The sequence below is a fragment of the Aythya marila genome, assembly GCF_965140915.1.
Source record: "Aythya marila genome assembly, chromosome: 1".
NCBI classification, from domain to species: domain Eukaryota; kingdom Metazoa; phylum Chordata; class Aves; order Anseriformes; family Anatidae; genus Aythya; species Aythya marila.
Genome location: NC_139042.1, coordinates 191,118,651 through 191,144,927, shown reverse-complemented (window position 1 = coordinate 191,144,927; position 26,277 = coordinate 191,118,651). Strand labels below are relative to the sequence as shown.

At 41.0% G+C, this 26,277-nt stretch overlaps 1 protein-coding gene across 4 annotated transcripts in view; it reads left to right on the top strand.

The window, feature by feature from the left end:
* GRAMD4 (GRAM domain containing 4) overlaps positions 1 to 26,277 on the top strand; it is a 77,891-nt gene that overhangs the window by 38,586 nt on the left and 13,028 nt on the right. For all 4 annotated transcript variants that reach the window (XM_082768585.1, XM_082768583.1, XM_082768586.1 and 1 more), the window contains exons 4-13: positions 7,660 to 7,780; positions 15,828 to 15,889; positions 18,045 to 18,177; positions 18,688 to 18,713; positions 20,726 to 20,817; positions 22,119 to 22,210; positions 23,568 to 23,616; positions 24,438 to 24,509; positions 25,986 to 26,029; positions 26,145 to 26,254. In XM_082768585.1, coding sequence (XP_082624711.1) covers positions 7,660 to 7,780; positions 15,828 to 15,889; positions 18,045 to 18,177; positions 18,688 to 18,713; positions 20,726 to 20,817; positions 22,119 to 22,210; positions 23,568 to 23,616; positions 24,438 to 24,509; positions 25,986 to 26,029; positions 26,145 to 26,254 — 801 coding nt within the window. The remainder of the gene's footprint in view (positions 1 to 7,659; positions 7,781 to 15,827; positions 15,890 to 18,044; positions 18,178 to 18,687; positions 18,714 to 20,725; positions 20,818 to 22,118; positions 22,211 to 23,567; positions 23,617 to 24,437; positions 24,510 to 25,985; positions 26,030 to 26,144; positions 26,255 to 26,277) is intronic.

The window sequence follows — 26,277 nt, the reverse complement described above, 5'->3', positions numbered from 1 at the left end:
GAATTAGGCTTCCTGATCACGTGAAACAGGGATGCTTTACATAAAACTCTGCTGTCGAGGTGAGGAATGTTGTACAGTTGAGCAGCAGGCTGATAGTTCAGGCTCTGCCCCCCTGCTGCTGCTTCTGCATCAGCGTTGGCTTATTTCCTACCAGCGCAGAGGGAGGCCGTGCTGCTCCCCGTCTGAGCTCCTGGAGGCGTGTGCTAAGAGACTCCAAAACTGGTCCCCAAAAGCTATGCTCATTGCAAGTACTGGAGCAGGAACTCTGCCTTTGGAAAAGCAGAGGCACAACAGAATGACAGGAAAACAAACAAACAAAAAAAATAGAAAGGAGAAAGGAGGATTGCTTATCTGCCAAACTTGTGTTAGGTTTTCTTAAAGAGAATTAGCATCACTATTTCTGAAACTGACGGGTCACTTCGGTTTGATGTGTGCAGGTACACCAGTCTGAGCTGGAGAAAGGTTATGGTGAAAATGTCTGTCTGTGCTTCTTTTTTCTTAATCTGTGACTATTTCATTTCTCCACACTACCAAAATGCCTGTATAAAATGCAGTAGGAAGGAGAAGAGGATATGCACTAGATAGATGTAGTTCATCTTTAATGCATCCTGTCTGCTTTTCTGGCTTTGCGTAGCAGCTATATTCCCATTAGAAAATCTTTTCCCCTGTCTTTCTGTGTGAAGGAATCTTGCAAGCAAATGAGATCTGACCACAAAGGAAAAGCATTGAGTTGACAAAGCAAGATATTTTCAAAAGGAATAAGATGAAGCTATGCCTTTAGTCTTCCAGCTTTGCTGACTCTTTTTTTCCCTTTATCTTATTCGCATTTGAATATCCTACTTTTTGTCCCCATGCATTGGTTGGTTGGATTAAAAAATATATATATTCAATTCTCTGTATCATTATTTTCTTCTATGCTTCTCAGATAATGTAGTTGAGCAAAGATCAGCTGCAGATAAAATACTTCAGGGTAAGTCTTTTAGAACAATATGAAAAGAAGTTTCTGAGGCAGGAGGAATGAGAGATCTTGAAAAGCAGTCGAATGTGTGGCGAATGCATTTTGATCCTTGTACAGTAGTAGATCGTGCAAGGTGGGGATTTTTGGTTGGTTGGTTTTTGCATTTACTGGTGATTTGACGTTATCCATATGAGGGTTTCTTTGCTCACCTGCAACTCCTCAACGCTGAATAAGTAAGACAAAACGAAACTTCACTTTTGCTGTGGAGGTTTTCGTTGTAACACCAACTGCTGAAGGTTGCATAGGTGAATCTGAGCCCTGAAATGGCTTTTCTTGGCCTAAATAATGCTTCCACTGACACCTTAAACTGTGCTTTTAGAGGAAACTGTAGTTGCAACTTACCGGGAGTAGGTTTTGTATAGTGCTCTTTCTGATGCTGTAATGTTGGCTGCACTTCCACTCCTCCTCAGAAGAGCGGTGGCACCCCTGGCAGAGGGATTCCCTCAACTTGCAGGTAGGTGAGGATGGGAAGAGACTGCTGCAAATCTCTCTTCTCATGCCCGTGGAAGAGCACCTCTTCCTCACCATCGTCAAACCAGGATGCTGGGCTAAGTAGCTCTTCAATTTCAGTCGATACAGCTGTTTAAATGTGCAGCTTGTATGACAGGATCTGCTTAATATTGCTTTACGAAATATTTGTGGCAAGATAAATAGGGAAAAAATAGCCATCATCTCTGTGCCTGAGTTGCCATAAAGAAGACTCTGAGTTAGCCAAAGTCTGAGAGTTTCTCCTTCAGTTTAACAGAACATAAACCCCCTTCCTCCTACTTATATACAATTAAATGGCGTTATATGGTATTAGCCCTCATACATCATAACTACCAAAACAAATTTGGAGGAAGCACTTGGCAAAAGAGGGATCAGTGATGCTGAAACTCATAACTATATCTTACTAAGTTCAGCTGTGTCTTTTTCTGAATTAAAGGGAATAGAAAAATAAAGATAAATCTAAAGGAGGAGATAGGTTGGCTTTAGCCTGTTAGTGTGCAGAGATAACAGTGAAAATAGTAATAATAATAATAAAGAAAAAAGACTGTGGGACTTAAAAGTCAGAATAATTTGGATTTCCACCTTTACAGGACACTATTCTTAGCTGCAAAAAATGGCATGAAGAACTCTTCTTGTGCTTTAAATGCAGTCAGCTTACGGTATTGTACTGAATCATCGTGCTTATAGTACCTGACATTTTTATAGTAGGAAGGAATTTGTAAAGCTGTGATAACACCACATGCTGCATCTTCCACCCTATTCCCACCGTTGCTGCTCTGTCTGCTGAGATGACTTTCCAGACCACTCCTTGTCCGTCTTCTTGGAGAAGATCCGTGAAGAACATGAAGGCTGGTATCTGTTTTGCAAGTGACCGCCTAAGCCCACAAGACAAAGGAAAGATTAGATGGTAATCCTGGCCTCTTGGGCTTGAGAGGAGAGGTGTTTTGGTTCTTCCTCCTTAGAATGCTAAGGGTGGTCCCCTAAGCAGGTGAGCTTCATGCTTCCCGTGTAGAAGTCTAAGCTTGAAAGGGCATGAACTTAATTAAGAGGTGGCTTAAAGAAGAAAAAAGTGCTGATAAAGAGGAGCTGCTGGAACAGAGGTCTAGGTAAGCCCTTTTCAAGCATCTCTCATGTGAAGTAGAAAAATGTCTTGTGAAGTCTGGTATCAAAGGCTAATGTGTTATTTGGAGTCTCTGTGGGTCTCAAGTCACTAGTGGAAAGTACTTAATGTCCTTATGGGGGAGGAGAGGCAAAAATTCAAAGAACAGGTCGTAAATAGTACGCAATTAAGCTATATCCAGTTATAGCTGTGAATTGTGGACTTGCCTGCAGAAATGAATTACAAAATAACTATAAACAGAAAAAAGAGGTTATTGAATTATTTCTTTTTGATGGGTCCTTCCTCCATCACCACTGCTGGGCAGACAGCAGGCAGCGTTCTTTGGATGTGTCTTTGCTTTATGACACATGGTGAAACATTTCCATGTGTGTCACAGCACTGTTCTTTGCTGCAGTTTAGGATAAAGAATAAAAGCTTTTCAATATTTATGGAGATAAAAAATATATCTATTTCCAGACTTCTAACATTTTGTCTGTAATGTTGTACAGTTGGCTTACTTGGGACAAACTTAATAGTGGCTTTGCATAGGAGTAGGGAGTCTGGCAAGGGGAGAAACTTCATGTGTTGGAGGTAACTCTGGCTCCATCAGCACTGCTGATGAGATCCAGTTTGATGGTGTGTGGTTGGGACTTGGTGTGTTCAGTACCGATCAGACAACGTCCTTGAACTCTAGCAATGTGCAGAGTGTTACAGGAAGATTTGCCATAATTAACATACACGTAGAAGAGTTATTTCTTTCTTACTAAGTACTGGTGTTTCCCTATGTAAATATGACAGGATACATGTACGATTTTTGGCATTCGTAGTTTTTAACTTGGTCTCCTTTGATTTAACAGTGAACCGATTTGGTAGCTGTACACAGCAGTTTACCGCCTGATCTCTAGGCTCTGCTCCGGAAGAAATTTTTTGTCACTCTGTCCTACGGGAGGATTTTGCACCATACCTGTAGGCCTACAAGGGAATGCTATTATGTAAAGTAGCTACTAGGAGACTCCCTAATCCCCCTCCAATCCCCATATTAAGGGAGACATCCGCTTTACTGCACATGCAGTATTGAATTAGGAACCTACTGCGTCATGCCTTCCAAGGCTATCGTAGCATCTTTCTTTTCTGTATACCACTCAGATTTTGTTTGGTCTCTCTGAACTAAATATTTTAGTATTTGAGCTTTTCAGCAAAACATTTCTTACAACAAGCTTGTGTATTCTGAGGAGCAAAATGAAATTTTTCGGTTGTTCTAGGAGCTGATGGCATACAATTCAATGATTACTGCATAGTGGTAAAACACCAAGTAGCTTGTCTTTGAACAGCTAGGTGATAGCAACTAAACTTTTTGAGTTGTTAAATCTTTAAATGTAGATGACCAAATCCTTAGAATGCAGGTGTGACAGTGGTGTGGTAACTAATAGAGGATAAAATGCTGTAGAAAAACTGGAAAAAAAAAATTAAAATAAAAAATATATACAGGTAACTTGTGAGATACATTGCTAATGATGGTCTTTCCCACAAGGTCAACTTTACTAGGGTTTGCACTACAATAAGATACAGGTTAATGTAGCTTAAACACTATTGTTGCCTAGTCTTACAGACTTCCAAATCTGATTTTTGCAAGTGCCGTAGCATTCAGGTATTTCCCTGCTTTTTCTATACAAGTTGACTTTGTTTAGAGAGGATTTACAGCGTTTTTGCAGGATCACACCTGCATGTCTAGTTAAGCCATGCACTAAGCCTCTTGTAATGTTTCTTGTCCAGCATGAGATAGGGAGCTGTGACTGACGGGCCTGAGAGGGAAATTACAGAAGCTGATTACTCTTGGACCTGAAGCTTGACCTTTTATGTTTACCCTGCCTGTCTGAAGACGAAATGCAAGGAGCACATTTTTCTCATCGTCAAGGAGGATACACACCTGTAAAGCTCAATACATAAGGCACTGTGTTAAGACTTCCGTGGTGAAACGTTCTTGTGGGTTCTTCCAGAGAAGCGTCTTTTTGTTTTGTAAATTTAGTTCAGTTTAGCCACACTGTAGATTATTTTAGGGGAGTGAGCAAGGAAGGACAGTAGTGGGTTTTTGTTTTGTTTTGTTTTGTTTCCCTCTCCTTTGTGGTTTCTGTTGCTTAGGAAACTTAGAGTATTTAACTAACCAGGCACGGAGGCTTTATGATGCCAGACCCACACTGCTGCCAAAGTAGCAACAATGCTGCCTTAAAGAGTGGGAAAGGCCAAAACTGGGATGGGTTTAAATTGCAAAGTCTTGTACTTGGGTGTTAGAGAATGCCATGCAAAGCGAAGCTCTGATGAGTCCCAGTGATCGGGTGCTGTATTTTTTGTTTTCTTTTATAGGAGTTCAACCTTGTTTGTTGTGCACCCTTTATCTCTTCCTCTTTGCGTAAAGCAATTCTGTATCTCTTGCTCTTCTCATCCTAGTGTTTGAGTCTCTGGATTTTGTTTTTAATAGAACAAGATGTAGTGTAATCAGAACAACCGGTATTAAGGAAGCTGGAAGATCTGTGCAGACTTCCAAGGGCACTGAGGTTAATTTACACTACTTGTGGCTTTCTTATGTACATATAACGCATATTCATTTCCTCTTTTTTACTTTTTTAAAAGTGCTTAACAAAGAGGTTTTTCTTTCCTTTAATGGTCTGAGAGGATAACATCCCTTTTGGAACTTTGTGATACCATCATGATAGATTTCAATTGCAACAGATGTTTCCCCTCAGCTGCTGCATGCTCTGTTATGCAACAAGGCAAGCTCTTGAAAGTGCAGGGTAGGCTAATCATAAACACAGTTTTCTTGCTGGAATTCAAATTGCTTGTAGACACGTAATTAGGAACAGCGGTCCCTCTCTGCCCCTGCTCCCTGTGGGGTCCCTCCCATGGATGCCGTCCTTCCCGAACTGAGCCTGTGGGGGCTGCCCACAGGCAGCAGCTCTTCAAGAACTGCTCCCACACGGCACCATACCACGGGGTCCATCCCCCAGGAGCAAACTGCTCCAGCACGGGTCCCCCACGGGCGGCAGCTCCCCCCAGACCCCTGCTCCTTCGTGGGCTCCTCTCCATGGGCCGCAGCCTCCTCCAGGCCACATCCACCTGCTTCACTCAGGGCTCCTCCACCCATGGGGGGGCTGCAGTGTGGAGATCTGCTCCATGTGGGACCCATGGGCTGCAGGGGGACAGCCTGCTCCACCAGGGGCCTCTACACAGGCTGCAGGGGAACTGCTGCTGCCTGCCTGGAGCACCTCCTGTCCTCCTGCTGCACTCACCTGGGGGGCTGCAGGGCTGCTTCTCACTCCTCGTTCTCCCAGCTGCTGTTGCACAGTGTTTTTTATTTTTTCTTTCTTAAATCTGCTCTCCCAGAGGCCCAACCAGTGTTGGTCACTGTCTCAGCTCTGGCCAGTGGCAGGTCCCTTTTGGAGCCGCCTGGAGCTGGCTCTGATCTGACATGGGGCAGCTGCTGGGCTCTACTCACAGAGGCCACCCTAGCAGGCCCCTGCTACCAAGCCCTTTCCATGTAAACCCAATACAAATTGCTAGAGGATAAGGTGGCTTCTGTGTTCCAACTCTCCTTTCTAGGGTCATTAGTGATGAGATGATAGCAAACTCTTTTCAGTTTAATGGCATTCAACCTGTAGCCTCACAGTGTAACACATCACATCATGTTGTCCTCTCAATTCATCTATCTTCTTCCTTCTCTTCTAATTCTGTGCTCTAAAGCCCTTAGTGCCGCAGGAATACAGATAATCTACCGCTGCCTAGCTTGCACAGCAGATAAAACAGTCTGAGATACTGCACTAAGGCCTCCTGCAGGGAGGGGAGAGAGAGTTTATCACATCTTCTGAGTATTTGCAGTAGGATTTCTGACCTTCTCAAGACACGTAGTGATTGAAGAGAGAGAGATTCAAACATCAAAATTACCAGATTATTTAAGATTTATGAGACAATCTATAAAAAGAAACAGAAGAGGTTGCTGTAGGGTAGAACATAATATATGGATCACGTAAAACAATGTAAAGCTTGAACTACTGTCTGTGGTGACAGTAGAATTAGCAAGTATTTTCTGTTGTTCTACTGTTTACTGGCAAAATTGAGCTAAAAAAAAGAGCCCAGAGAACACAAAATAGAGTAATTTTGTCATTAAAAAAAAAAAAGTAAAAAACAAAAGAGATTCCCAATCTTCTTTTTGTCATCTCTTGAATGCTTATGTGGGTAAAATGATCACCAATAGCGAGCCTGTTGTGTGGCTCTGGGCTAAAGTAAAGTCACAAACTAGAATACTGTCAATGACAAAAAACAAAGCTAATTAGCTACAAAAAGCCTTATGCATGGTTGATAATGTGCTCATGAAAGGAAACATCTGTATATATATGTGTATATATATATATACATATGTATGTTTATATGTACATGCATACATAAGTTACTCCTTGGAAGTTAGTAGGGCAGACTAACTTCGTAAAAAGATAGAAATCTGAACTTAGCTCTCCATCTCATAACCCATTCTTAAAACTATGATGTACTCAGGTTCTTAACAGGCCCATCTGACGTGTATAAAAATATGAGAGTGCCAGGAGTTGATGGACAGAGGGTTGCATAGCATTGTATGACTGTATGAGTGTATGTATATTTTTTTTTCCTGCCCAAACATATTGGGGGTGTGGGGGAGAGACACAACATACTTGGCAATAAACAGCCTTTCCTGATGATTATTTCTTTGGGGAATTAAGGGTATGTGAAGTTGTATTTAAATAAAGGTAGCTTACAGGAACTTATTTTTGATGCATCTATAAAAGAAAACTTTAAAGTTGTTTTTCTTCTTGTTTTACCAATTCAAATTTAACATTTTGTACACGATACAACTGTGTGCTTTTTGTGAAGTCTTTCTAACTCTTGATTACCTTTTTTTTTATGGTGAACATATTCACTGTAACACAAATGGAAAAAACAAGCAAACAAAAAAATACCTAATTTGTCATAATTAGGCTTTAATTTTCTTTGATATAACTGAATCTTCTTCTTATCCCCTAATTAATAGAGGAGGAACTCAGGAAGCTGAGAGAAGAAACAAACGCTGAAACATTAAGGCAAGAGCTGGAAAAGGAACGACAGAGGAGACTAGAACTAGAACAAAAAGTCAATGAAGTACTTAAAGCAAGGTAAGAGAAATGTCTTCACTCTATAGCTAAAAGCCACTTGAGGTCTCAGACTCTCTTAATGAGGAGTTTTGATGAAAACATCCATTTCCAGCCTGGGCTCTCTTCAAATAAATGAGTAACTCTCACAGAGAGAAGCTGTCTGTGCTTTCATGTGAAAGTACATCTTGTACATGCAGGTACTTCCATATTACTTGACCATACATACTGCCATAGTTACAGAGGTGTCCTGACAGCTATCTGGTTGGGATATTCTTCATATCACTGGATCTTACGTACCTGGGGATATAAGTGTGCAATGTGTGCTGCTGAGTGCCAGAGCCTGTGCCACGACACTGCATATGCTTTGCCTCCTCAAGCATTGTCATCTCCAGACTGCTCAGTCTGTAGTACTCCTCTTCTAGCAGGACATCTCAATACCACACCACAGACCTAAATGTGTGGGAGTGGCTGAACTGTAAGCCTTCCTTGCCACTGCATTGGCAAGTGGATATGTGCCTCCCCATAATCCAATAAAACCCAAAACCCTTCAACGTTGAGGATATCCTCTGTGGTGCTGCTAAGCCATCGTGTTTGATGATGTCTCTCCTTACAGTATTGGACTTTAGATCTTAGACTCACAGCAGCTGCTTGGTGGCCTTGTTGGTCTAAACCCACTTGCGTACGTAGTTGCCTGCATTATCTTCCTCAGCAGTAGCTAAGGTTACTTGGCTGAGCAGTAGGAGTTGTGGTTCAACGTCAACTACTGTCAACACTAAATAGTGCAGGCTGATTTAGTAATCATATGCAGTAAGCACTGTCAGTTATTTAGAAGTGATGAGCAAGAAAAAAAAAGGGTAGAACTATTTGCTTGGATATGAGGTTTCTGAATGTTATACAAAGTCTTCCCAGCGTGCTACTTACTTCTGTACGCATTCGGAGCATAAAAATGCTTTTCCTGGTTAGGTCAGCAGTCCATATCCCTTGGTATTATGTTGCAAGGACAGGGGAGTTGTTTATGGGGAACACGTGAGCCCAGTTGCTTTCAGTGATCTGTTTATCTCCTACTTCTCTAGCATCCATGAACACTGCGTGAGGGGTATTTGAAGGTATATCATTGCCTTTTCACTTGGGACTCTGTTTGCAGACCTGTTATCCAGGGATTTGTTTAGTCCCCTTTTTAACATGCCAGTGCTGTCTACCACAGGAAGCTAAGGAGGCGATACCTTACAGAAGTTGTTGATTACAAAAAAGCAGTTGTATGGTGTTTGTTTGTTTTTAAACAGATTTCCTAGTGGTTTCAAGACATACCCTAGAGTTACAGAATTGGGAGATTTGGTGAACAACTGTTCAGCATTCAGCTTAAGTACCACCTTTGATCTCTTACTCTTCTCCTCTGCAGACTAGAGAGTTCCAGCTTTTCTGGTATCTTCTTAAGAGTACTCTCTATTCCTTTCATCACTTCAGTTATCATTCTTCAACTCCTGTGTCTTAAGATGAAGAGACTGAGTTCACGTAGTATTCAAAGTGTGGGTTCACCAAGGCTTTATATAGCAGTTTAATTAGGCCTCCCCTCTTATTCTCAGAACCCAGGACAGTGTTAGATTTTTTTGTCTGATGTATTTTGTCTGACTATATTGACAGTCTTCCAAAATCGCTGTTTCCATGGAAGGTTGGTCCATGTGCAGTCCTGACCTGAGCTGCCAAGTTGTGTGCTTAGAGCGGGCTCTGCAAGGTCCTTACAGAGAAGTTGTTCCCAAGCCAGGCTGTGATCTTGCACTTGGAAGGCGATCTGCATAGCTCTGTTTTCTGGGGATTTTTTTCTGACATTTTACAGTTGCTCTTAGAGCTGGAAAGTGTGAGTGTATTTTTATCTCCTGTGCTGGTTGGTCTGCCTGCATGCTCATGTAATTTCCAGTTTGTGTCTAGACTGATGTTCTTTTGTTTGAGTCGACTACTGGGGGCAGAGGAAAAGGGACAAACTTGGTCCTGTTCCCACACTGAGAATATCTGCTTGCTATGTAGCAGCAGTACAAAGCAATGACAAAGAATGGTCCTTTCTTCTCTTGGTGTATGAAACTGGTGCTTCAGGACTCCTTCTTGTCTCCGACTTGCTCCCTTGAAGGTGTTTGAGATGCAAGTTCCACCATCCCTGGAGGTGTTTAAAAGACGTTTAGATGTAGAGCTTAGCAATATGGTTTAGTGGAGGACTGTTAATGTTAGGTCAGAGGTTGGACTCGTTGATCTTGAGGTCTCTTCCAATCTAGAAATTCTGTGATTCTGTGTTTCTGTGCTTGTAGCTGAGCACAGTACAGGTTGTACCATCAGCTCTGGCCCTTAGGCTTTCTCCTGAAAGCAGGTACACCTGGGTTCTAGGTCATAGCCATCACAGAGGGAGGAAAATGATCCCATCGTTGCTGAGAGTCCTGGAGAAGGATGAGGACTTCCTCTGCAAGAAGGTACCCAAATTGCAGCCTGCTGAGTCCCTCTTTACGAGGAGTAGTGAGGATGGTCCAGGGTCTGATATGGCCCACTGTGGCTTGTGAGTATGTGTGTTTTACTGAGAAAAGAGTTTGGTCTTTGTTTATCAAACCTTTAGGCTTTCTTTTATCTCTTTCAGTGTTTCTTCTTCAAGTGTCAACATCTGTGTCCTGTTGGGTCAGATAGATAACCATAATCAGAGCAAATCTCGTGCAGGCATACCACTATTAAACTAAGGTGGCATGACCTGCCCTCTCCAGTGCTGTATTCCCATTTAGATATCCTAAGGATGGCATTAGCCCTTTTAGCTTGAGTTGCACTTGAAGATTACATTCAGCCAATTATCCATTTTATCAGTCTTTTTTTGACCAGTCTTGCTAATATTCTAACCTTTTTCAGACAGGCAGGTATATATAACAAAAATAAATAAATTCAAAGAGTTTTCCATTTTATACTCAGAAGACAACTCAGGTTGCCTAGGCTTCTTCATAAATTGTGCTCTGTTGTGTGAAATTATTTATCACTGCTTTTTATCTGTTTGCACTTTGCTATAGGCATTTTGAAATAGTTCTATTAGCACTACAGGCAAGGTGTTGGTTGACACAATCATGTATGTAATAGGCCAAACTTATATTTACTAGAAACTTAATTTTATTAAGCAACTTGACCCCAGAAAGTCATTTACTCTGCTGAAGTCAACAAAGCCAAATTTGCCCTGTGTCTCAGGTAATTTTTCGTATAATCTTTAAATAGATATGCATATAAAAAATGTTTGCATGTATTCTGTTTTTGCTTACAGCATTGAACTGCTAATGAAAAGCAAAGCATGTCGTAGTGTAAAAAATAAATTATTTTAATTGTTGCAGTTTTCAGAAGTATTTGTGAAGTAGATCGATACATGTAGCTATATAAATAGACGCTGCAAAATGTTCAGCAAGGAGAAAACAATGAATTAACAGCGTAGATTGTTTCTGTTTCTGTGTGTGTGCAGAACATGGGCTTACTTCATTGAAGTCTTTGCAGGGAGGAGTGGAAGAAAAGGATGCCTAGTGGGTTTGTTTGTCATGGTGTACATTGTCTGTACATCTGAGCATTCAAAAACGTGCCCTCAGTTAAAGTTTTCCATAGACGCTTTGGGACAGCCCAGCATTTGGTACAACAGCTGAAGCTGATGACATTTTGTTAGTGGAACAATGCATAAATAATTTGGAATAGTCTGTGTGAGTAATGCTTGTTTAGTGTAAATTGTAGGCTGCTGTTGCCTTATTTTACAAATTTTGAGCCAGCTCCATCACGCAGTTTGGAAAAAAAAAAAAAAAAAAAAAAGTATTGTAATAACACCTACCAACATGCTGTGGCTGGTACAAACCTTTTAGTAGTATCATTGTGAGCTATTTTTAAGGAAGAATAGACAGTGCTCCTGCACAAGCCGCTCTTTCTTCTGTACCACTTATTTTTGTTGCCTCTTCCTGGCCTTTTGCTAAAAGGCATCATCTTCCACACACGCAGTGCTTTGGGTATAGCTGACTTTGTCACTTGAGAAGATGCTTCAGATGGCAGTGGAGATTCCTCTGGAGCCTGGAGACGCTCCCTGCTGGAAGGATACCTGTCAGCCTGGGACTCCGCACAGGTAGAAAGAAGCTGAGTCCTGGGTCAAAAGTTTGGTTGCCGTGCTGCCCTGGGATTGCTAACATACTTGATTGCTGACAAACCCAGTTGGCTGAACTGTGTGTGTCTTTATTTTTAACTTAGCAGCCTGTCACCAGATCTGCTTGTGAAGTACCTCCTGTCAAGAGTGCTTTTTTTTTTTTTTTTTTTTTTTTTTTACCTCTGGCCACAAATATTTAGATCTTGTACAGCTTTGGGCTGATGACATTTCTTCTGAAAGCCTGTCTTTTGTTTCTGACACTACAAATGCAGGACAATAGCCATGTAAAATGTGGGAATATCTGTGAGGACGACAAAAGCTTCTGATGTGTTTGGTTTATTTTAATGGGAAGGAGATGAAAAATGTTAAAATATTTTAACTCAGTTTTGTGACAACTCCTCAGGTTAAGGAGCCATGTGTACCTGAGCGAGTTGTGTTTAAACTAGGTTGAGAAAATACTTCCTTCATGTTTTATTTTTACATTTCTGAGATTGGAATGTGCTCGTCTTGCAAATGTGTATGCGTCCATGTTACTCTGAGCAGTAACAGTTACACAGATAAAACAGACTTGACTGGCTTCCACAAAAGCTGTCTGAAGAATGATGATGGGTTGCTTGGGAGCTCAGTACTTGGAGCTGGTCTGTAGGAAAATTGCTCTGAACATGGCTGAGAACAGCTCAATAGCTGTTGTGCGATGGGCAAGGTCTTCATGTAACTGTTGGAGAGATTCTTTTGGTTCACATACTGTTCAGCTCACAGCTGTAGTCAAGGCTAAAGATGCACTAACCCAAAATATTTAGTGAAGATAAACGGCCAGCAGTTCAGTGTCAAGGCTGTCTTAACTTTTGGGTCATATTTGCACCTACAAAAATAACATTTGGGCATCGTTCTGGATGTTTCTGTGGGGCAGCATTGAGTGGGAGCCTCATTGATGTGTACTTGTCATTTTTGAACGTTATATTTGTACCAGTCATGAATAGCTCTAACATTTTGAGCCAGCAGTGTGCCCTAGTGGTAAAGAAGGCCAACGGGATCCTGGCGTGCATTAAAAGGAGCGTGGCCAGCAGGTCAAGGGAGGTGATCCTCCCCCTCTGCTCTGCCCTGGTCAGGCCTCACCTGGAGTACTGTGTCCAGTTCTGGGCTCCCTGGTACAAGAGAGACAGGGATCTCCTGGAAAGAGTCCAGCAGAGGGCCACAAAGATGATACGGGGCCTGGAGCATCTCCCCTATGAGGAAAGGCTGAGAGACCTGGGTCTGTTCAGCCTGGAGAAGAGAAGACTGAGAGGGGATCTTACTAATGTTTATAAACACCTTAAGTGTGGGAGACAGAGGGATTTGGCCAACCTCTTTTCAGTGGTTTGTGGGGACAGGACAAGGGGCAATGGCCACAAAACAGAGCCCAGGAAGTTCCGCACCAACATGCGAAAGAACTTCTTCACGGTGAGGGTGACGGAGCACTGGGACAGGCTGCCCAGGGAGGTTGTGGAGTCTCCTTCTCTGGAGCTATTCAAGGCCCGTCTGGATGCCTACCTGGGCAGCCTGCTGTAGGGAACCTGCTTTGGCAGGGGGGCTGGACCTGATGATCTCTGGAGGTCCCTTCCAACCCCTACAGTTCTGTAATCCTGTGATTCTGGGGATGGCTTGTGTTTTCTAGCCTCCTAACTGATCTTTGGCATGAAGAGTGGTTCAGAAACTATAGGAATGATAATTCCTACCCTCTGTCAAAGGTCTTCCAGTAGTGGCTGATTTGACCTGGTTTTAGGATTGTGCAAGCCTAAAGAATGAATTAGAAGCTTCCTGGCCCAGATCTGTCTGAGGTGGCTAATTATAGCCTGATTCACAGGTGCAGTAATGAGCTATCATTAACCTGATGATTCGTAAAGATCAGATTCTTCGTGGGGAAAGAGTAACAGGCAGATGGTGGGTAAGACATTGCCAAACAAACAAACAAACAAACAAAAAACAACACCATGAGTGGCCAAGGCCAAACCTTCACGTGCCACTGAGGGAGCCCAGTCAGGCTGGTATTCATGACTGTTTTTGGCTGAGATTTTTCTTGATTTTTTTCCAAGAAACGTAGGGAGTAATGACGCTGAGCTGCTTCTGAAAATACACCCCAGCGTGTGAAAGGAAGGCCCAGCCTGAAGGCTCTGACGGGTGGTGGCTGTGGGATCCCATCTTGGCTCTGTCACCAGGGCCGTTCAGGTGTGACATCCCCTCAGCGTGCTTGCACAACGGGAGCAGGTCGAGTAACTGCCTCCTGCCTGTGAATGACTACATCCTCGCTGCCAAAACGTGTCTTTAATGAGAGACGGTGGCAGTGACAGATTGTGACTAAAAATGTCCCACCTGTATGGTGTAACCGTTTGATGTGCTGGAAGGAGTGTGATCCAGGAAGACAAGCCACTGCTGTATAGCAGTCTGTGCAAAGTTGACGGCAGAGAAGCCCAAATGAAAGTTTAGTTAGAAAAAAAATTAACTAATAGAATTCAGGTGGCTTTTGAAAAGATTCAAGAGTTGCTGCAAATACAGGAGCAACGTGGAAAAATCCTGCAGGGGAGTTGAAAACAGGTGAAAAGCAGAAGCCATTGAAGTTGGCTACTCACCCTGATAGTTGTCCAAGTATAGCTATAAATCAATAAATTATTTCTAAATGCTCCTTTTAGAAATAAACAGGAATGTGGAAAGTTCATTAAATATGGGGAGTGCTAAGGGAAGAAGGGAGGCAATTAGTCCTGTGGTTTTTCCATCTTACTCATTCAGAGTGCACGAATTCAGAGTGGCCTTTTCCATACACAGACAATACTGTGAGATCTTTTCCTCGTGTACTTCGTGGAGGAACAGAGAGATGCCTATAAATCTACTTATATATTCTGTAATCTGCCCAGTGCAGTGGGATCCCTCCTCCTGCTCTCCATTTGCTGACCTGCATCCCACTTGGTTCCCTTCCTGAGGACTGAAAGATGAAGGGAATATTTGAAAGCACCTACATGGTCTGCTATATAAGTGATATTGAAATTATGCAATGAGCATGTTTTTAAGTTCAAGTAGTAAACTTTTCCATCATACAACTGCGTCAAGTAAAGCTTGCTGCAGCTGGTGTTGTCAAAGCTACTGCTTCATTAGAGAAATCTTGCTGTAGCATATCTTCATGGATGGCTCAAGGCTTTTGGACTGATGCCTGAAGTGTTATCAAGCCACTTTAGCAGTTGGAGGCTATGGATACTGCAAATGTAATTTGAAGCCTTGCACATGTGCAGAATGGCCAAGGCATTCGTATTTTCCATGATCTGCTTACTTGTAATAAATGTGAGTATTGTTCTTAACCTGTTTGAAAGATGTGACCAGTGGTGCCTGGTTCTTGCCATGTATTTTTATCACATTGTTGTCTCTGTTTTTCACAACATTATTTAAATTCTGCATTTTAAAAAAGATATTTTCATCTTGGGTTGGTATCTTTGCACTTCAAGAGCTTACGACATAACATTTGAACATAATTCTTGACATCTGTTCTTCTCACTGTGAAGATGAGTGGTGTTGATTGCAATAACGGTGGCAGAATTCAGGGTTCATGAATTAAGCTGATTTTATTTTAGCTCTGTGGTTATCAACTTGCAATATGGAATCCCTTTTCATTTATTACTGTGGGAAAAGTCAGGGCTCTGAAGAGTTTTCCTGGCAGGCATTGCAATGAATCTACGATGCAAAACCAGAAGTAATGCAAGAAAATTGATACTAAAATATTCAGTAGCTGGAAGATCAGGCTGAGCTGTTGGTGACACAAAATGGCTAAAACGCACTTTGCCTTACACAATGGTCTTTCTCTGGATCCTAAGTACAGTGTACAGTGAATATTTTGAATCCTGAAATAGGGCGCACACTTGGTTTTCTCTTAAAATTCTGAACTTGTAGCATTTCACATTGTTTCTGTTTTCTTTGTAGAGCTGAAGAGGTGCCTGCAACACAGCAAGCTGCAAAGCCACAGACACAAGCCAATGGAACAGGTAATCTTGGTCAAATATGTACGAGCAGTTTGATGCAGTCAGATCTTTTTTTTTTCACCTCTTTCTTTTGAAGCTGTTCCAGAAAATCAAATGTTGCAGAAGAACTTGCTGGGTCCTGAAGGAGACTTCTGAAGAAGCCAAGTATGAAAGAGCATTTGAGCAGTTTCTTACCTCTGTATATGATTCTGCTTTTACTCTTTGTTGATGATTTTGTATGCCTGAGCAAGGAAACTATTTTATACTACAAGCCCTTCAGGAATGTAATGAACTGTTGTTGTCTGACTTAATTATTCTTGCACACCTAGCTGATCCTCAACTAATCAGAACACAGCTGTAATATATAGGAAAGATGTCTTGTTTCATTCTCAACTGCAAAACCTCTTTTATGCCATTAATGGTAGTACTTCTCTTTTCTAAAAGAAAGGACATTCTGTAGAGGGAATAAGCTTAAGTGAATTACTAATTTCATTTTCATTTCTCAAGCTGCTGCTCATTATAAATAGAATAATATCTGAAAAAAACTAAGGTAACAGGCAGGTTCTCAATCTTTCAGAGCACTTGAGTTTTCTTCCCACACCTCTTGATTAAGAGTACTGTGAGAAATCTCTCAATAATTTTCTCAGACGGGGTCTTCTGTGAAGCTAATTTATTTGCAGTTGCAATGGCAGGCGTCCTGCAAGCAGGAGCACACAGCAAAAGTATATCATAACCTTATATTCCCTATTACCTGACACCCAATTCCTCACCTTTTTCCTCATTGGTTGAGTACTACAGGTTCACAATCTACTTGACGCTTTTACTATTCCACATACATACAATTTTATTTGATGAATCTTTCATTTCTCCTTCCCCCCCCTTTTTTTCCTTCTTCTCTTGTGACTAGAGGGCCTGTTATTTTTGTTTTTACTGTATTCGCACTGCTCGTCTTGCTTTTCTTAGCCACCCTCCTTATTTTGGAACAGTGGAGTCTTCCACTGTCCCCTTACCTGCTTAACATTCCCCATTGTTGTGACTACACAGTCACTCTTTGAATATAAAAGGTTAGTGGAATTTTCTACTGCAAAAACACAACTTTTTTTTTCTTTTTTACAATACCAGTTAGACTTTTAAATCTCTGGATTAAATGAAGTGTTTGAAATCGTTCCTCCTGTACTTCTGTAATGTCAGTTCTGTCTTTCTTTGTGAACTACAGCTTGTCATTTGTACCTGTCATGCTGTATGCTCAAAATTCTGTTCTCTGCACTACCTCAAGTGTTATTAGCATTTTATTTCAAATGTAAGCTTTTTTCTCAGCTGTGAACTGGTATTGAAGTCCTTGGTTTTCTTAGTTCACTGTCACACATTAACGTATATTTTAATCCTGTTTTCTGAGGCCTGGTTGTTTTTTCTTATGTTTTTGTATGCTTTTTCTTACCCTTTCTGTATGCTTAGAAAGGGTAGGTTTGGCAGCCGTAGTTGGCTGATCAGTCTTTCATGCCTCTGATTAATCACGTGTTAATTTTATGGAGTTCTGTACTAAGAGAGGTCCTGGAATAGTTGTGACCCATCTCTTTACACTGCTTTACTGACCTTCTTTTCCAAAGAACAGTCTGTCTGTTGCTGCTGGAAAGTGATTTTCCAAGTTAGAGGCAACACCAGATGTTTGGCTTGCTCTCCCCTGCACTGCTTTGCCGTGGCAGTAAGGTGATTGTCCTGTTCTCTGCTCAGGAGGGTTTTGCTTTACACTTACTTTTCTCTAGAAAACCCTTCAGCACAATAGGAGTGCTGAAAATTAGGGCAGTCTTTTGTTTACGGGAACACAGGAAAAAGTTTTTTTAGCATTTGCTAAAAAAACTCATTTGTCTGGAGTGTTTAAGTAATTCCTGTACTTCTGTAATGAGATGCTCCCTCCCATGTGTTGTACTTACAGCAAAGCTCCTGCTGGAAGCAGGAATCACCTTTAGTCATCTTTTACAAGAATGGTATAATCACTCTGTCTGTGAAATGGCAGAAATAGATTGCATAGTGAATTTCCATGAAAAGTGTTAGTGAAGGACAGAAACGCTGTTACTAAAATAGCATAAATAGCTGTGAAAAGTAGCATATGGGAACAGATGCAGGTTTTGTGTGATGTTTTCATGTAATATCCTGATACATGGTGCTTCTTTTTTTGTAGATAAGCGTAGTCATACAGTGTGTTCAAGACTCCAAAAGTGGTTTTGTGACAAATTTGGGGAGTATGTTGAGGACTTCAGATTTCAGCCAGAGGAAAATACAGTGGAAACAGAGGAGCCACTTAGTGCTAGAAGGTAAATCTCTAACATGATTGTAAGAAACTGTTGGCTTCTTTACAAGTTGCTGCTGCTTTTTTTTTGTTTTTCTTTTAAGAACACAATACAATCTTTTATGTGGTTTGAGCAAGTGTTTCTATAAAAAGTAATGAAACTGAAGATACTGAGCTGTCTCAAATGGTTTGTCAATACCTTGGCTGAAACATGAAATTTGAAGTCTGTCTGTGGTCTAAGGTAGAATAGAAGTTATTATTTGGCAGATTCTGTCACGTACTTCTCAAAAAGTGTGGCCGAGGGCTTAGTTAGGCAGGAGAGCTTTTATGTTTCAGTTTTTGGCTTGATGCAAGATAGTCTATACTACTCACTAGAAACACTTCACAGCAGGCAAGAATGAAGCTCTATACACAAACATTTAAGTTATAATTGTGAGCAATTTTTCAGAGACCCAATATGTATCAACTGCATTTTAATATAACTCACTAGTAGTCTATTTAACAAGTTAATTTTATTTTACTTTATTTTTTTCAGGTTGACTGAAAATATGAGAAGATTAAGTAAGTACTTAAAAATATTTTATTTTCTGCAAGTAAAAGTAATTCTTGGTAACCCTGTTGGGAAGACTGCTCTGTGCAAAATCTGATGTTCAGAAATATTTCTGCCAGTTCATAAGCAGAAATGATTCTGAAAACCTCAATTATTGAGTACAAATCCTGAAATCCTGAATGTTTTTTTTTACAAAGTAACTTAGAGGAGCAGTGGTAGGACCTTACTCTGTAATTCAAGATGAAAGGTATCTCAGAACAAAAAAAGTAGTGCTAATTAAAATGTGTAAGCATGTAATGAGTGAGAGCAGGCTATTTCTCCAGTGGCAAAAGTCATTGCCCATAAGCTACGTCTGAGCTGCTTGTAGTTTGCTTGCTAAGCTTTTAGCTCAAGGGGAGGGGTTGGACCATGCAGACCCTGAGCGTGGCTTGCATTTCTTTCTCATGGAGAGCTGATAACTTATTTTGGAAAGTGGAGGATGGGTGACGGCAAGTTAAACAAAGTAGTTTAACCTTCCGTGCAGCAGAGAATTGCTAGCTTGAAAAAAAAAGGCTAATTTATGTCCTGAGGTTTTAAAGTATTGTAGGGAGGAGGCAAATGCAGGTCTTTAATCTCTGTAATTTCAGTTTTGTTCTCTTCAGAATGAGCACCAGTATTAGAATAATTTCCTTTGGGAGAATATTAGTGACTTGTTCTCTGTGGTGGATGCGCATTGCCATTAGGGATAGCTTTAAAAAACAAACACTGAGTTTAAGCTTTGAGTGGTTCTTAACTACCAGCAGGTGAGCCACAAAATCTACATCCCTGCTGTCCACCGGTGCCTGACTGCCACCCGGGCCTCTCAAGGCCTTTCTGTCACCAGTGGCTCCAAGCGCTGACCTTCCCTGCAGGTTTGGTGTTGGTAGGGCAGAGCAGATGAGAAGAACTGCTGGGAGCAGGGCTCGAGTCAGTGGCCTCCTCTGGTGCCTTGAGCCTGCCCCTTCCACTTGCTTCATCCGCTGCTTTCTTTGTGTCACTGATGCTCAAGGAAGTCTCGCTGTTTAATTGCTTCCCATCGGGAATACATCAAGGCTAGCTGCATTTCAGGGCAAACAAACCAGGACAGCAAGTGGCAGGCTCTCCTGAGGAAAGCCTTTCAAAGTTGTGAGCTGTACTGCAAACAAGGCTGGGTACTCCTTAGGCCCCCCCTGCAAGGGGAGTCTTCACTTTTCTCAGCAGGAAAGGCAAAAGTCAGCGTTTGCTAGTAGAGTAAGCAAAGGTCGTCTTGCAAAGGCCCCTTCCTATTTTCCTGTGTTCCTAGCTAAGTAGTAAAAGAGGATGTAGGAATAGAAAGTGTAAAGGACAAGTCTTTTTTAGGGAGCTCTTACTGTTGCTGGCTGGCGGTGTGCATCAGCCTGTGGGAGCAGTGCCTCTCCCTGCACAGATCTGTCACCCAGCAAGAGCAAAGGTCTGCAGAGGTGAGAGACAAACGCTCTCAGGCAGAAAACTCCTCTGTCTCCCGGCTTAGTAAGCAGCAAAGTGCTAGCAGTTTGACTGCAGCAGAAGTGTAGCCAAGAGATGTCTAGCCTGGTTTGGAGCTGGCTTTTTGGGGGTAGCAATGAATGGCTTCTTGGTGGCTGGGAGTCCCGTCAGGCTAATTTACCTTGCTTTACAGTAGGACAGGCTGACCTGTGCTGAGTTCTTTGTGGGCAGTATGAACAGAGCTCAGAACAGACTTCTGGTGGCATCCAAGTTAACTTTTGTAAAGATAGTGCTATGCTTGATTTTTCTTATTTATTTATTTGGTCTGTATTTAACAGTCTAGACATAACCTTTGTCTTGATGAAGACACTTAAAGTTTTGGAAATGTATTGCTTAACTAATTGTTCAGTTACATTGATGGGTCTCTTAAGTTTTCATTTTCCTTAATTTGGATAAGCCTTTTTATATTTACATTCATATTTTCTGTTTCGTTTACCATTTATAAGTGATTTAACACCACAGCTAATTCTAACAATTGTGCTTTTTTCTCCATTCTATTTAGAGAGAGGTGCCAAACCCGTTACTAATTTTGTGAAGAATCTTTCTGCCTTATCAGACTGGTATTCTATCTACACTTCTGCTATTGCCTTTATTGTAAGTTATTGTATTCCTCCGGGAGTAGTAAGAACTTTTAAAATGTATTGTTTACTGAAATTCATTGAAACTACCATATCTGAGTGGGGGTGTGTTACAGTTAGGTCAAATCAAACAGTGGAATGACATTTAACACAAAATGCCATGTAGTTGACACTTTAATTTATATTTCAAAGCCATTTCAATTGTGTATTCTGCTTTGTTTTGTAACCATTAAAGTAACTTAGAACAATCGGGTCATTGTTCTCATGTTCCTTGCTTCCTGTCTCCCTGTCCTATAAATTGATGGTTTCTTCTGCATCTGCAAAACCTCTCCTTTTCTAGAGCTGAAACGCTGATAGAGGCTGTATTTGATAGGAAGGGTATTTACCAGCAGTGCTCTTTTCCATTGATTAGGATCATCGTTAGTGATGAGAGACAAAGTGTCTTGATTTGAGTATCGCTTAATGTGCCAACAGGAGGTCTGTGAGCTAAATTTAAGTATTCCCAAGAACTAAATTTAAGTATTCCCACAGGGCTATGTAAGGAAGTTTGCATACTGCTGTGATATAACTATTTAGTGGAGTTTCAATTTGTTATTTTTTTTCTTCTACTTGTGAATTAAATGATCTAAATTCTTTTGGTCACGATATAGACACAATACTTAGATGTCAAAGAAAACTATTAGCAGTAGTTGTAGCTAACTTTGTCAGGATGAGCCTCTTAATGAAAAGGAGCGTGACATTTTCACCAAAGTGATCCACCCCTGTAAGTTACAGAGCCTTATTGGATGCTACTTTGCACCGCACAGTTGAAAGAATATTGAGAAGGGGCCTGTCCCACCATTGTTAGGTTGGTAAAGAATTTGGGATTTAATTGACCTGAAGTAATGCAGTGAGTTTGTCCTGTTGCCCTGTAAGGGTATAATTGTCATAACTCCTGCTCTTCTACTGTGCCGTTACTTCACTGCCTTAGATGAAGTTCGACCCTATTGTGTTCATGTGGCAGATTCACAGACTTGAAGGCTCACTCTTTTCTTCTACGCCATCACATGAATGCAGCCTTGGAAATACTCAGTCTCTCAAGCGGCTGAGAACTATTTAAGTGTTATCTCTGGAGATTTGGTTCAATCTTACAGTTTTAACTTAACATTCATGAATGCAGCGCTGTTGTCAGTCATGGGGTGGCTAAAATCCATTAATGTTCATGATCTGAGTTGCATGATGCTGTACACAATGGTACAGTGGGAAACAGTCTATGACTCACTGTACCCAAGTTTGTAATCCACATCTCTCTTTTTCTTTCTTTGTCTTACTCTGCAGATTTACATGAATGCTGTATGGCATGGCTGGGCCATTCCTATGTTCTTATTTTTAGCAATTTTGAGGTTGTCCCTAAATTACCTCATAGCCAGGTATTTACTTATATACTAGATCATTCTCCTGTAATGCTTTGCTTAAAATCTGTTTTATTATTATTATCATTGACTCATAACCCATTATCTTTCCTAATGTTGTGAATTCAGCTTAACAAGGTAAAATTCAAACTGATTTCATCACTCAGTTCTATAATTTTTGACTACACTAAGGAATTATCTTTATTTTCTGTGACTTAGAATCATAAAATCATAGAAGCATTAAGGTTGGAAAAGCCCTCCGAGATCACCTGGTCCAACCACTCCCTGCCACCAGTGCCGCCACTAACCCGTGTCCCCAAGCACCACGTCCAACCTCTCCTTGAACACCCCCAGGGACGGTGACCCCACCACCTCCCTGGGCAACCCGTCCCAGTGCCTGACTGCTCTTTCTGAGCAGAAATGGCTCCTAATTTGACTTGGGTCATCATAAATGATGCTATGTGCTATCAGACAAACCCCTCAACACTTAAAATTTCTAAAATAAAACTACTCTCCAGTATTCAGAGTATCATAGACCCATAGAATGGCTTGGGTTGGAAGGGACCTCAAGGATCATCTAGTTCCAACCCCACCTGTCATGGGCAGGGAAGCCACCCACTAGACCAGGTTGCTCAGGGCCTCATCTAACCTGGTCTTAAACACCTCCAGGGATGGGGCATCTACAACCTCTCTGGGCAACAGGAGTAGTTGGAGAATGTCACATATTGAAACTTGCTGATTACTCCTAGAGAGAATTTTCGCCTAGGCAGTTATGTCATTTTCAGGAGCTGATGACACACTTTATCCAAAGAATCTTCAATTTGTAAATTCAGTCTCTATTAACATTTTTGATTTCTTAAATGTGTATACATATATATATATATATATTATGCTGAGAGGCTCTTTTAAAATGCTATTATAGGCTTATGGTATTTCCCCCTTAAAATTGGGGTGAGGACCTTTTAGTGTGCATATTGTTAACTCATTTTCTGATTTCCTAATTGGCACTTACTATCTGACACTCCATGCTTTGAAAATTAATAGGAGCAAATAAACTCCTGAATGAGTTGATACAATTTTGTTCACATAAAATATCCTCTGTGCATGCAGTTCACTTCTGTTGTAAAATTGGTGTACCTGATTCTACGTACCTGATTCTACCTAATACCATTTAAAAATAATTTATATACATTTAAAGCTGTTTGTGGTTGAGTGCTTGTGCTTTTATTATGTGGTGGTTCGTTTGATGTTTGGATTTTTTTTTAAACCATAAGAGTTTATTGCAGAAAACTGCTTTTTAACCTCTTGCAAACAATCCATGTTGGCAGGTGGAGAAGAAATACTTGCTATCTTTAACTATTTCCGTAACTTCTAGGGGTTGGAGAATACAGTGGAGCATTGTGCCTGAAGTTTCTGAACCTGTGGTAAGTCTTTGATCAGTGTGTTCTGTATGCCTGTGTTAAAAGCTGCACCTTCAAAACCTTCCTGTGTGTTTGTGTGGCTAGTTGAGACAAGAAAGAGTAATAAGGTATAAATAAAGACACTACAGCTTCTCTTTCTCTTGCAATTTGGAAACCTTTACTAACAGCACTCTTACGTTTGAGTGCTTCACCATAACATATCTGCACTTGAATTGCATTTCTGGAATAAATGTTAATCTAAAACTTGGACATGTTAGATCCCGTGGGATCTTCAAGAAGTCTTGCAGTCTCCTTTGTAACATTTTGAAGGTATCACTTACATACCCTGCTATAAGCAGGGAGTTGGACTAGATGACCTACTGTGGTCCCTTCCAACCTGAATTGCCATCTGGCCTTGCTTCCAGGATAATGTTACTTTTAAAAGGGCAATATTAGATTATTTAAAAAAAATAAAAAATAAGAGCTGTAAAACTTCTACAGAAATAACATTTCTATGCTAGATCAGAAATAAGTCAGTTAAGGTCTGTGGTGTAGACTGAAAGCCATTGTAACTGCATTGCATCAAAGACTTACTGTGTCTTTCACAGTGTCATATTACTATATTTGCATATGTCACGGAGGAAAAGCATTCATAGCTAAAGATAACCATCAGTATGACATAATCAGTAGGTTTAAAACAATGGGAGAAACTTGGTAGATTTAAAGATTGTTTAAAGTGAGACTATTGTTGCCAAGAATGTGGAGGGGTCACGTTCTCATGAGTTTTGTAAAATACCAGCTTCTTCTGAGTTGGAAATTAATCAATCGTCTCTTTCTTGCCCAAGGAACCCCCGAAAGAGGACCTGACGGTGTCTGAAAAGTTTCAGCTTGTCCTAGATGTGGCTCAGAAGGCTCAGGTATTGTGCTACTCTCACACCTCTCCTGCTGCTTCCCTAAAACATGGAGGCTCATTCATTCTGAAGTGGTCAAAGCACTTTGTTACACACTGTGTGAAAACAAACACTTAAACAACACTTTTCTTGCATGGGGATCTTCACTTTCAAGCAATAGGACATCAGCAAGAATGTAGATCAGGTGGTAAATCTTACCAGTATGCTGGAGCATGGATTCATATCACAAATCTGCTAGTGACAAAACTGATTTAAGAGACCATAGTCTTTCAAGATTTAATCTGAAGGCTGCTGCTAGTTTAGTTCAACAGTTTGGACTGCATCTCTGGAAAGTCTGTTTTCTAGACACCACCACCTGCCTAACCCTGAAATCTACTATTTACATGGCAAAGAGTGAGGGAAGGTTTTCTCCCAGCGAAATCATTTTGGTGAGCTACACTTGTAGCCCCGTGACTCGACCATCTAGTTGAACCTTGTGCCTTGCCATGAGCCTTGTGCCATGTCTAACAATGTGCTGCTGCTCAAAGTAGCTTACTTTTCTGTTGCCAACTGTGTAGTCTTGTCTCCTTCCTTCTACTGGCTGTGGTGCGTGCCTGACCCCTTGTTCATGGAGTTGACATAAAATTGATCTGACAGAAAATGAAACCAAGCTCTTGGTCAAGTGGGGGGCAAGTGACTGAGAGCAGGGAAGGAGCTTACCGTGGCAGTGAGCCATTGCTAGCCTCAGGTAGGAGTGTGGTGAGCCAGCAGCATGGTCTCCTGCTTCAATAATCGTCCCATTGGTAGCAGCAGAACCAATTTGTTGGTTCCTTTTGTCTGGGCAATAAGCGACTGGGCTTCTCCTGTGTTTATATGACTACCTTCGGAAGTTTATTGGGAAGATGAAATTTACAGGTGCTGTGACAGCAAGGATCAGTTAGGGAAGGTTGCTGAGTAACACTGTTAATACAGAGCTGTTGTCTGCAATACAGGAATTACATGGAATCTAATAACTTCAAGAGTGTATTATAAAAACCTCATTGTGGTAGGTTTCAATAAAAACAACAAACTAACAGACCAACATTTCATAAACTTAGTAACTGCTTCCTGAAAAGTCAGTGCTCAGAGTGTTTCAACAAACTTCCCATTTTGTTACCAAATGACAGAAGCTCTTAACTTTCAAATTCTGACAACTTAATTTAAAAATTTTACAGTGATGTAAACACCTTGCAGTCACACCACTGAGACTGAATAACTTCTTCCTTTCACTTCTAATAAACATGAGTTACAGAACAAGGTGTTAAATGAGATGGAAGTCATTGAATATTACTGTTCTGTGTTGTATTTACTCACCTACAAAGTATATAAATAGCTAAAAGTTATTGCAAAAATCACTTCCAGGGATTGCTTGTTCTGTAAGATAACTGTTGATTTCTATTACGTGGACAAAACCCCACCAAAATAACACGGGACTTGGATTTAATTCTCTTGCTTTTTATGCAGAACCTTTTTGGAAAGATGGCAGACATACTGGAAAAAATTAAAAAGTAAGTTATCTGACATGAGTCTTTTTACCCTCTTAAAACAAGACTTGACCGATGTCTGGAAAGCATGGGAATACAGTTTTGATTTTTTTTTCTTTGTTTGTTTGTGTATTTTCAGCTTGTTCATGTGGGTCCAACCAGAAATAACACAGAAGCTCTACATTGCTCTATGGGCGGCTTTTATTGCATCCTGCTTTTTGCCCTACAGGATTATTGGTCTTGCAATGGGTAAACACAATAAATAATTGACC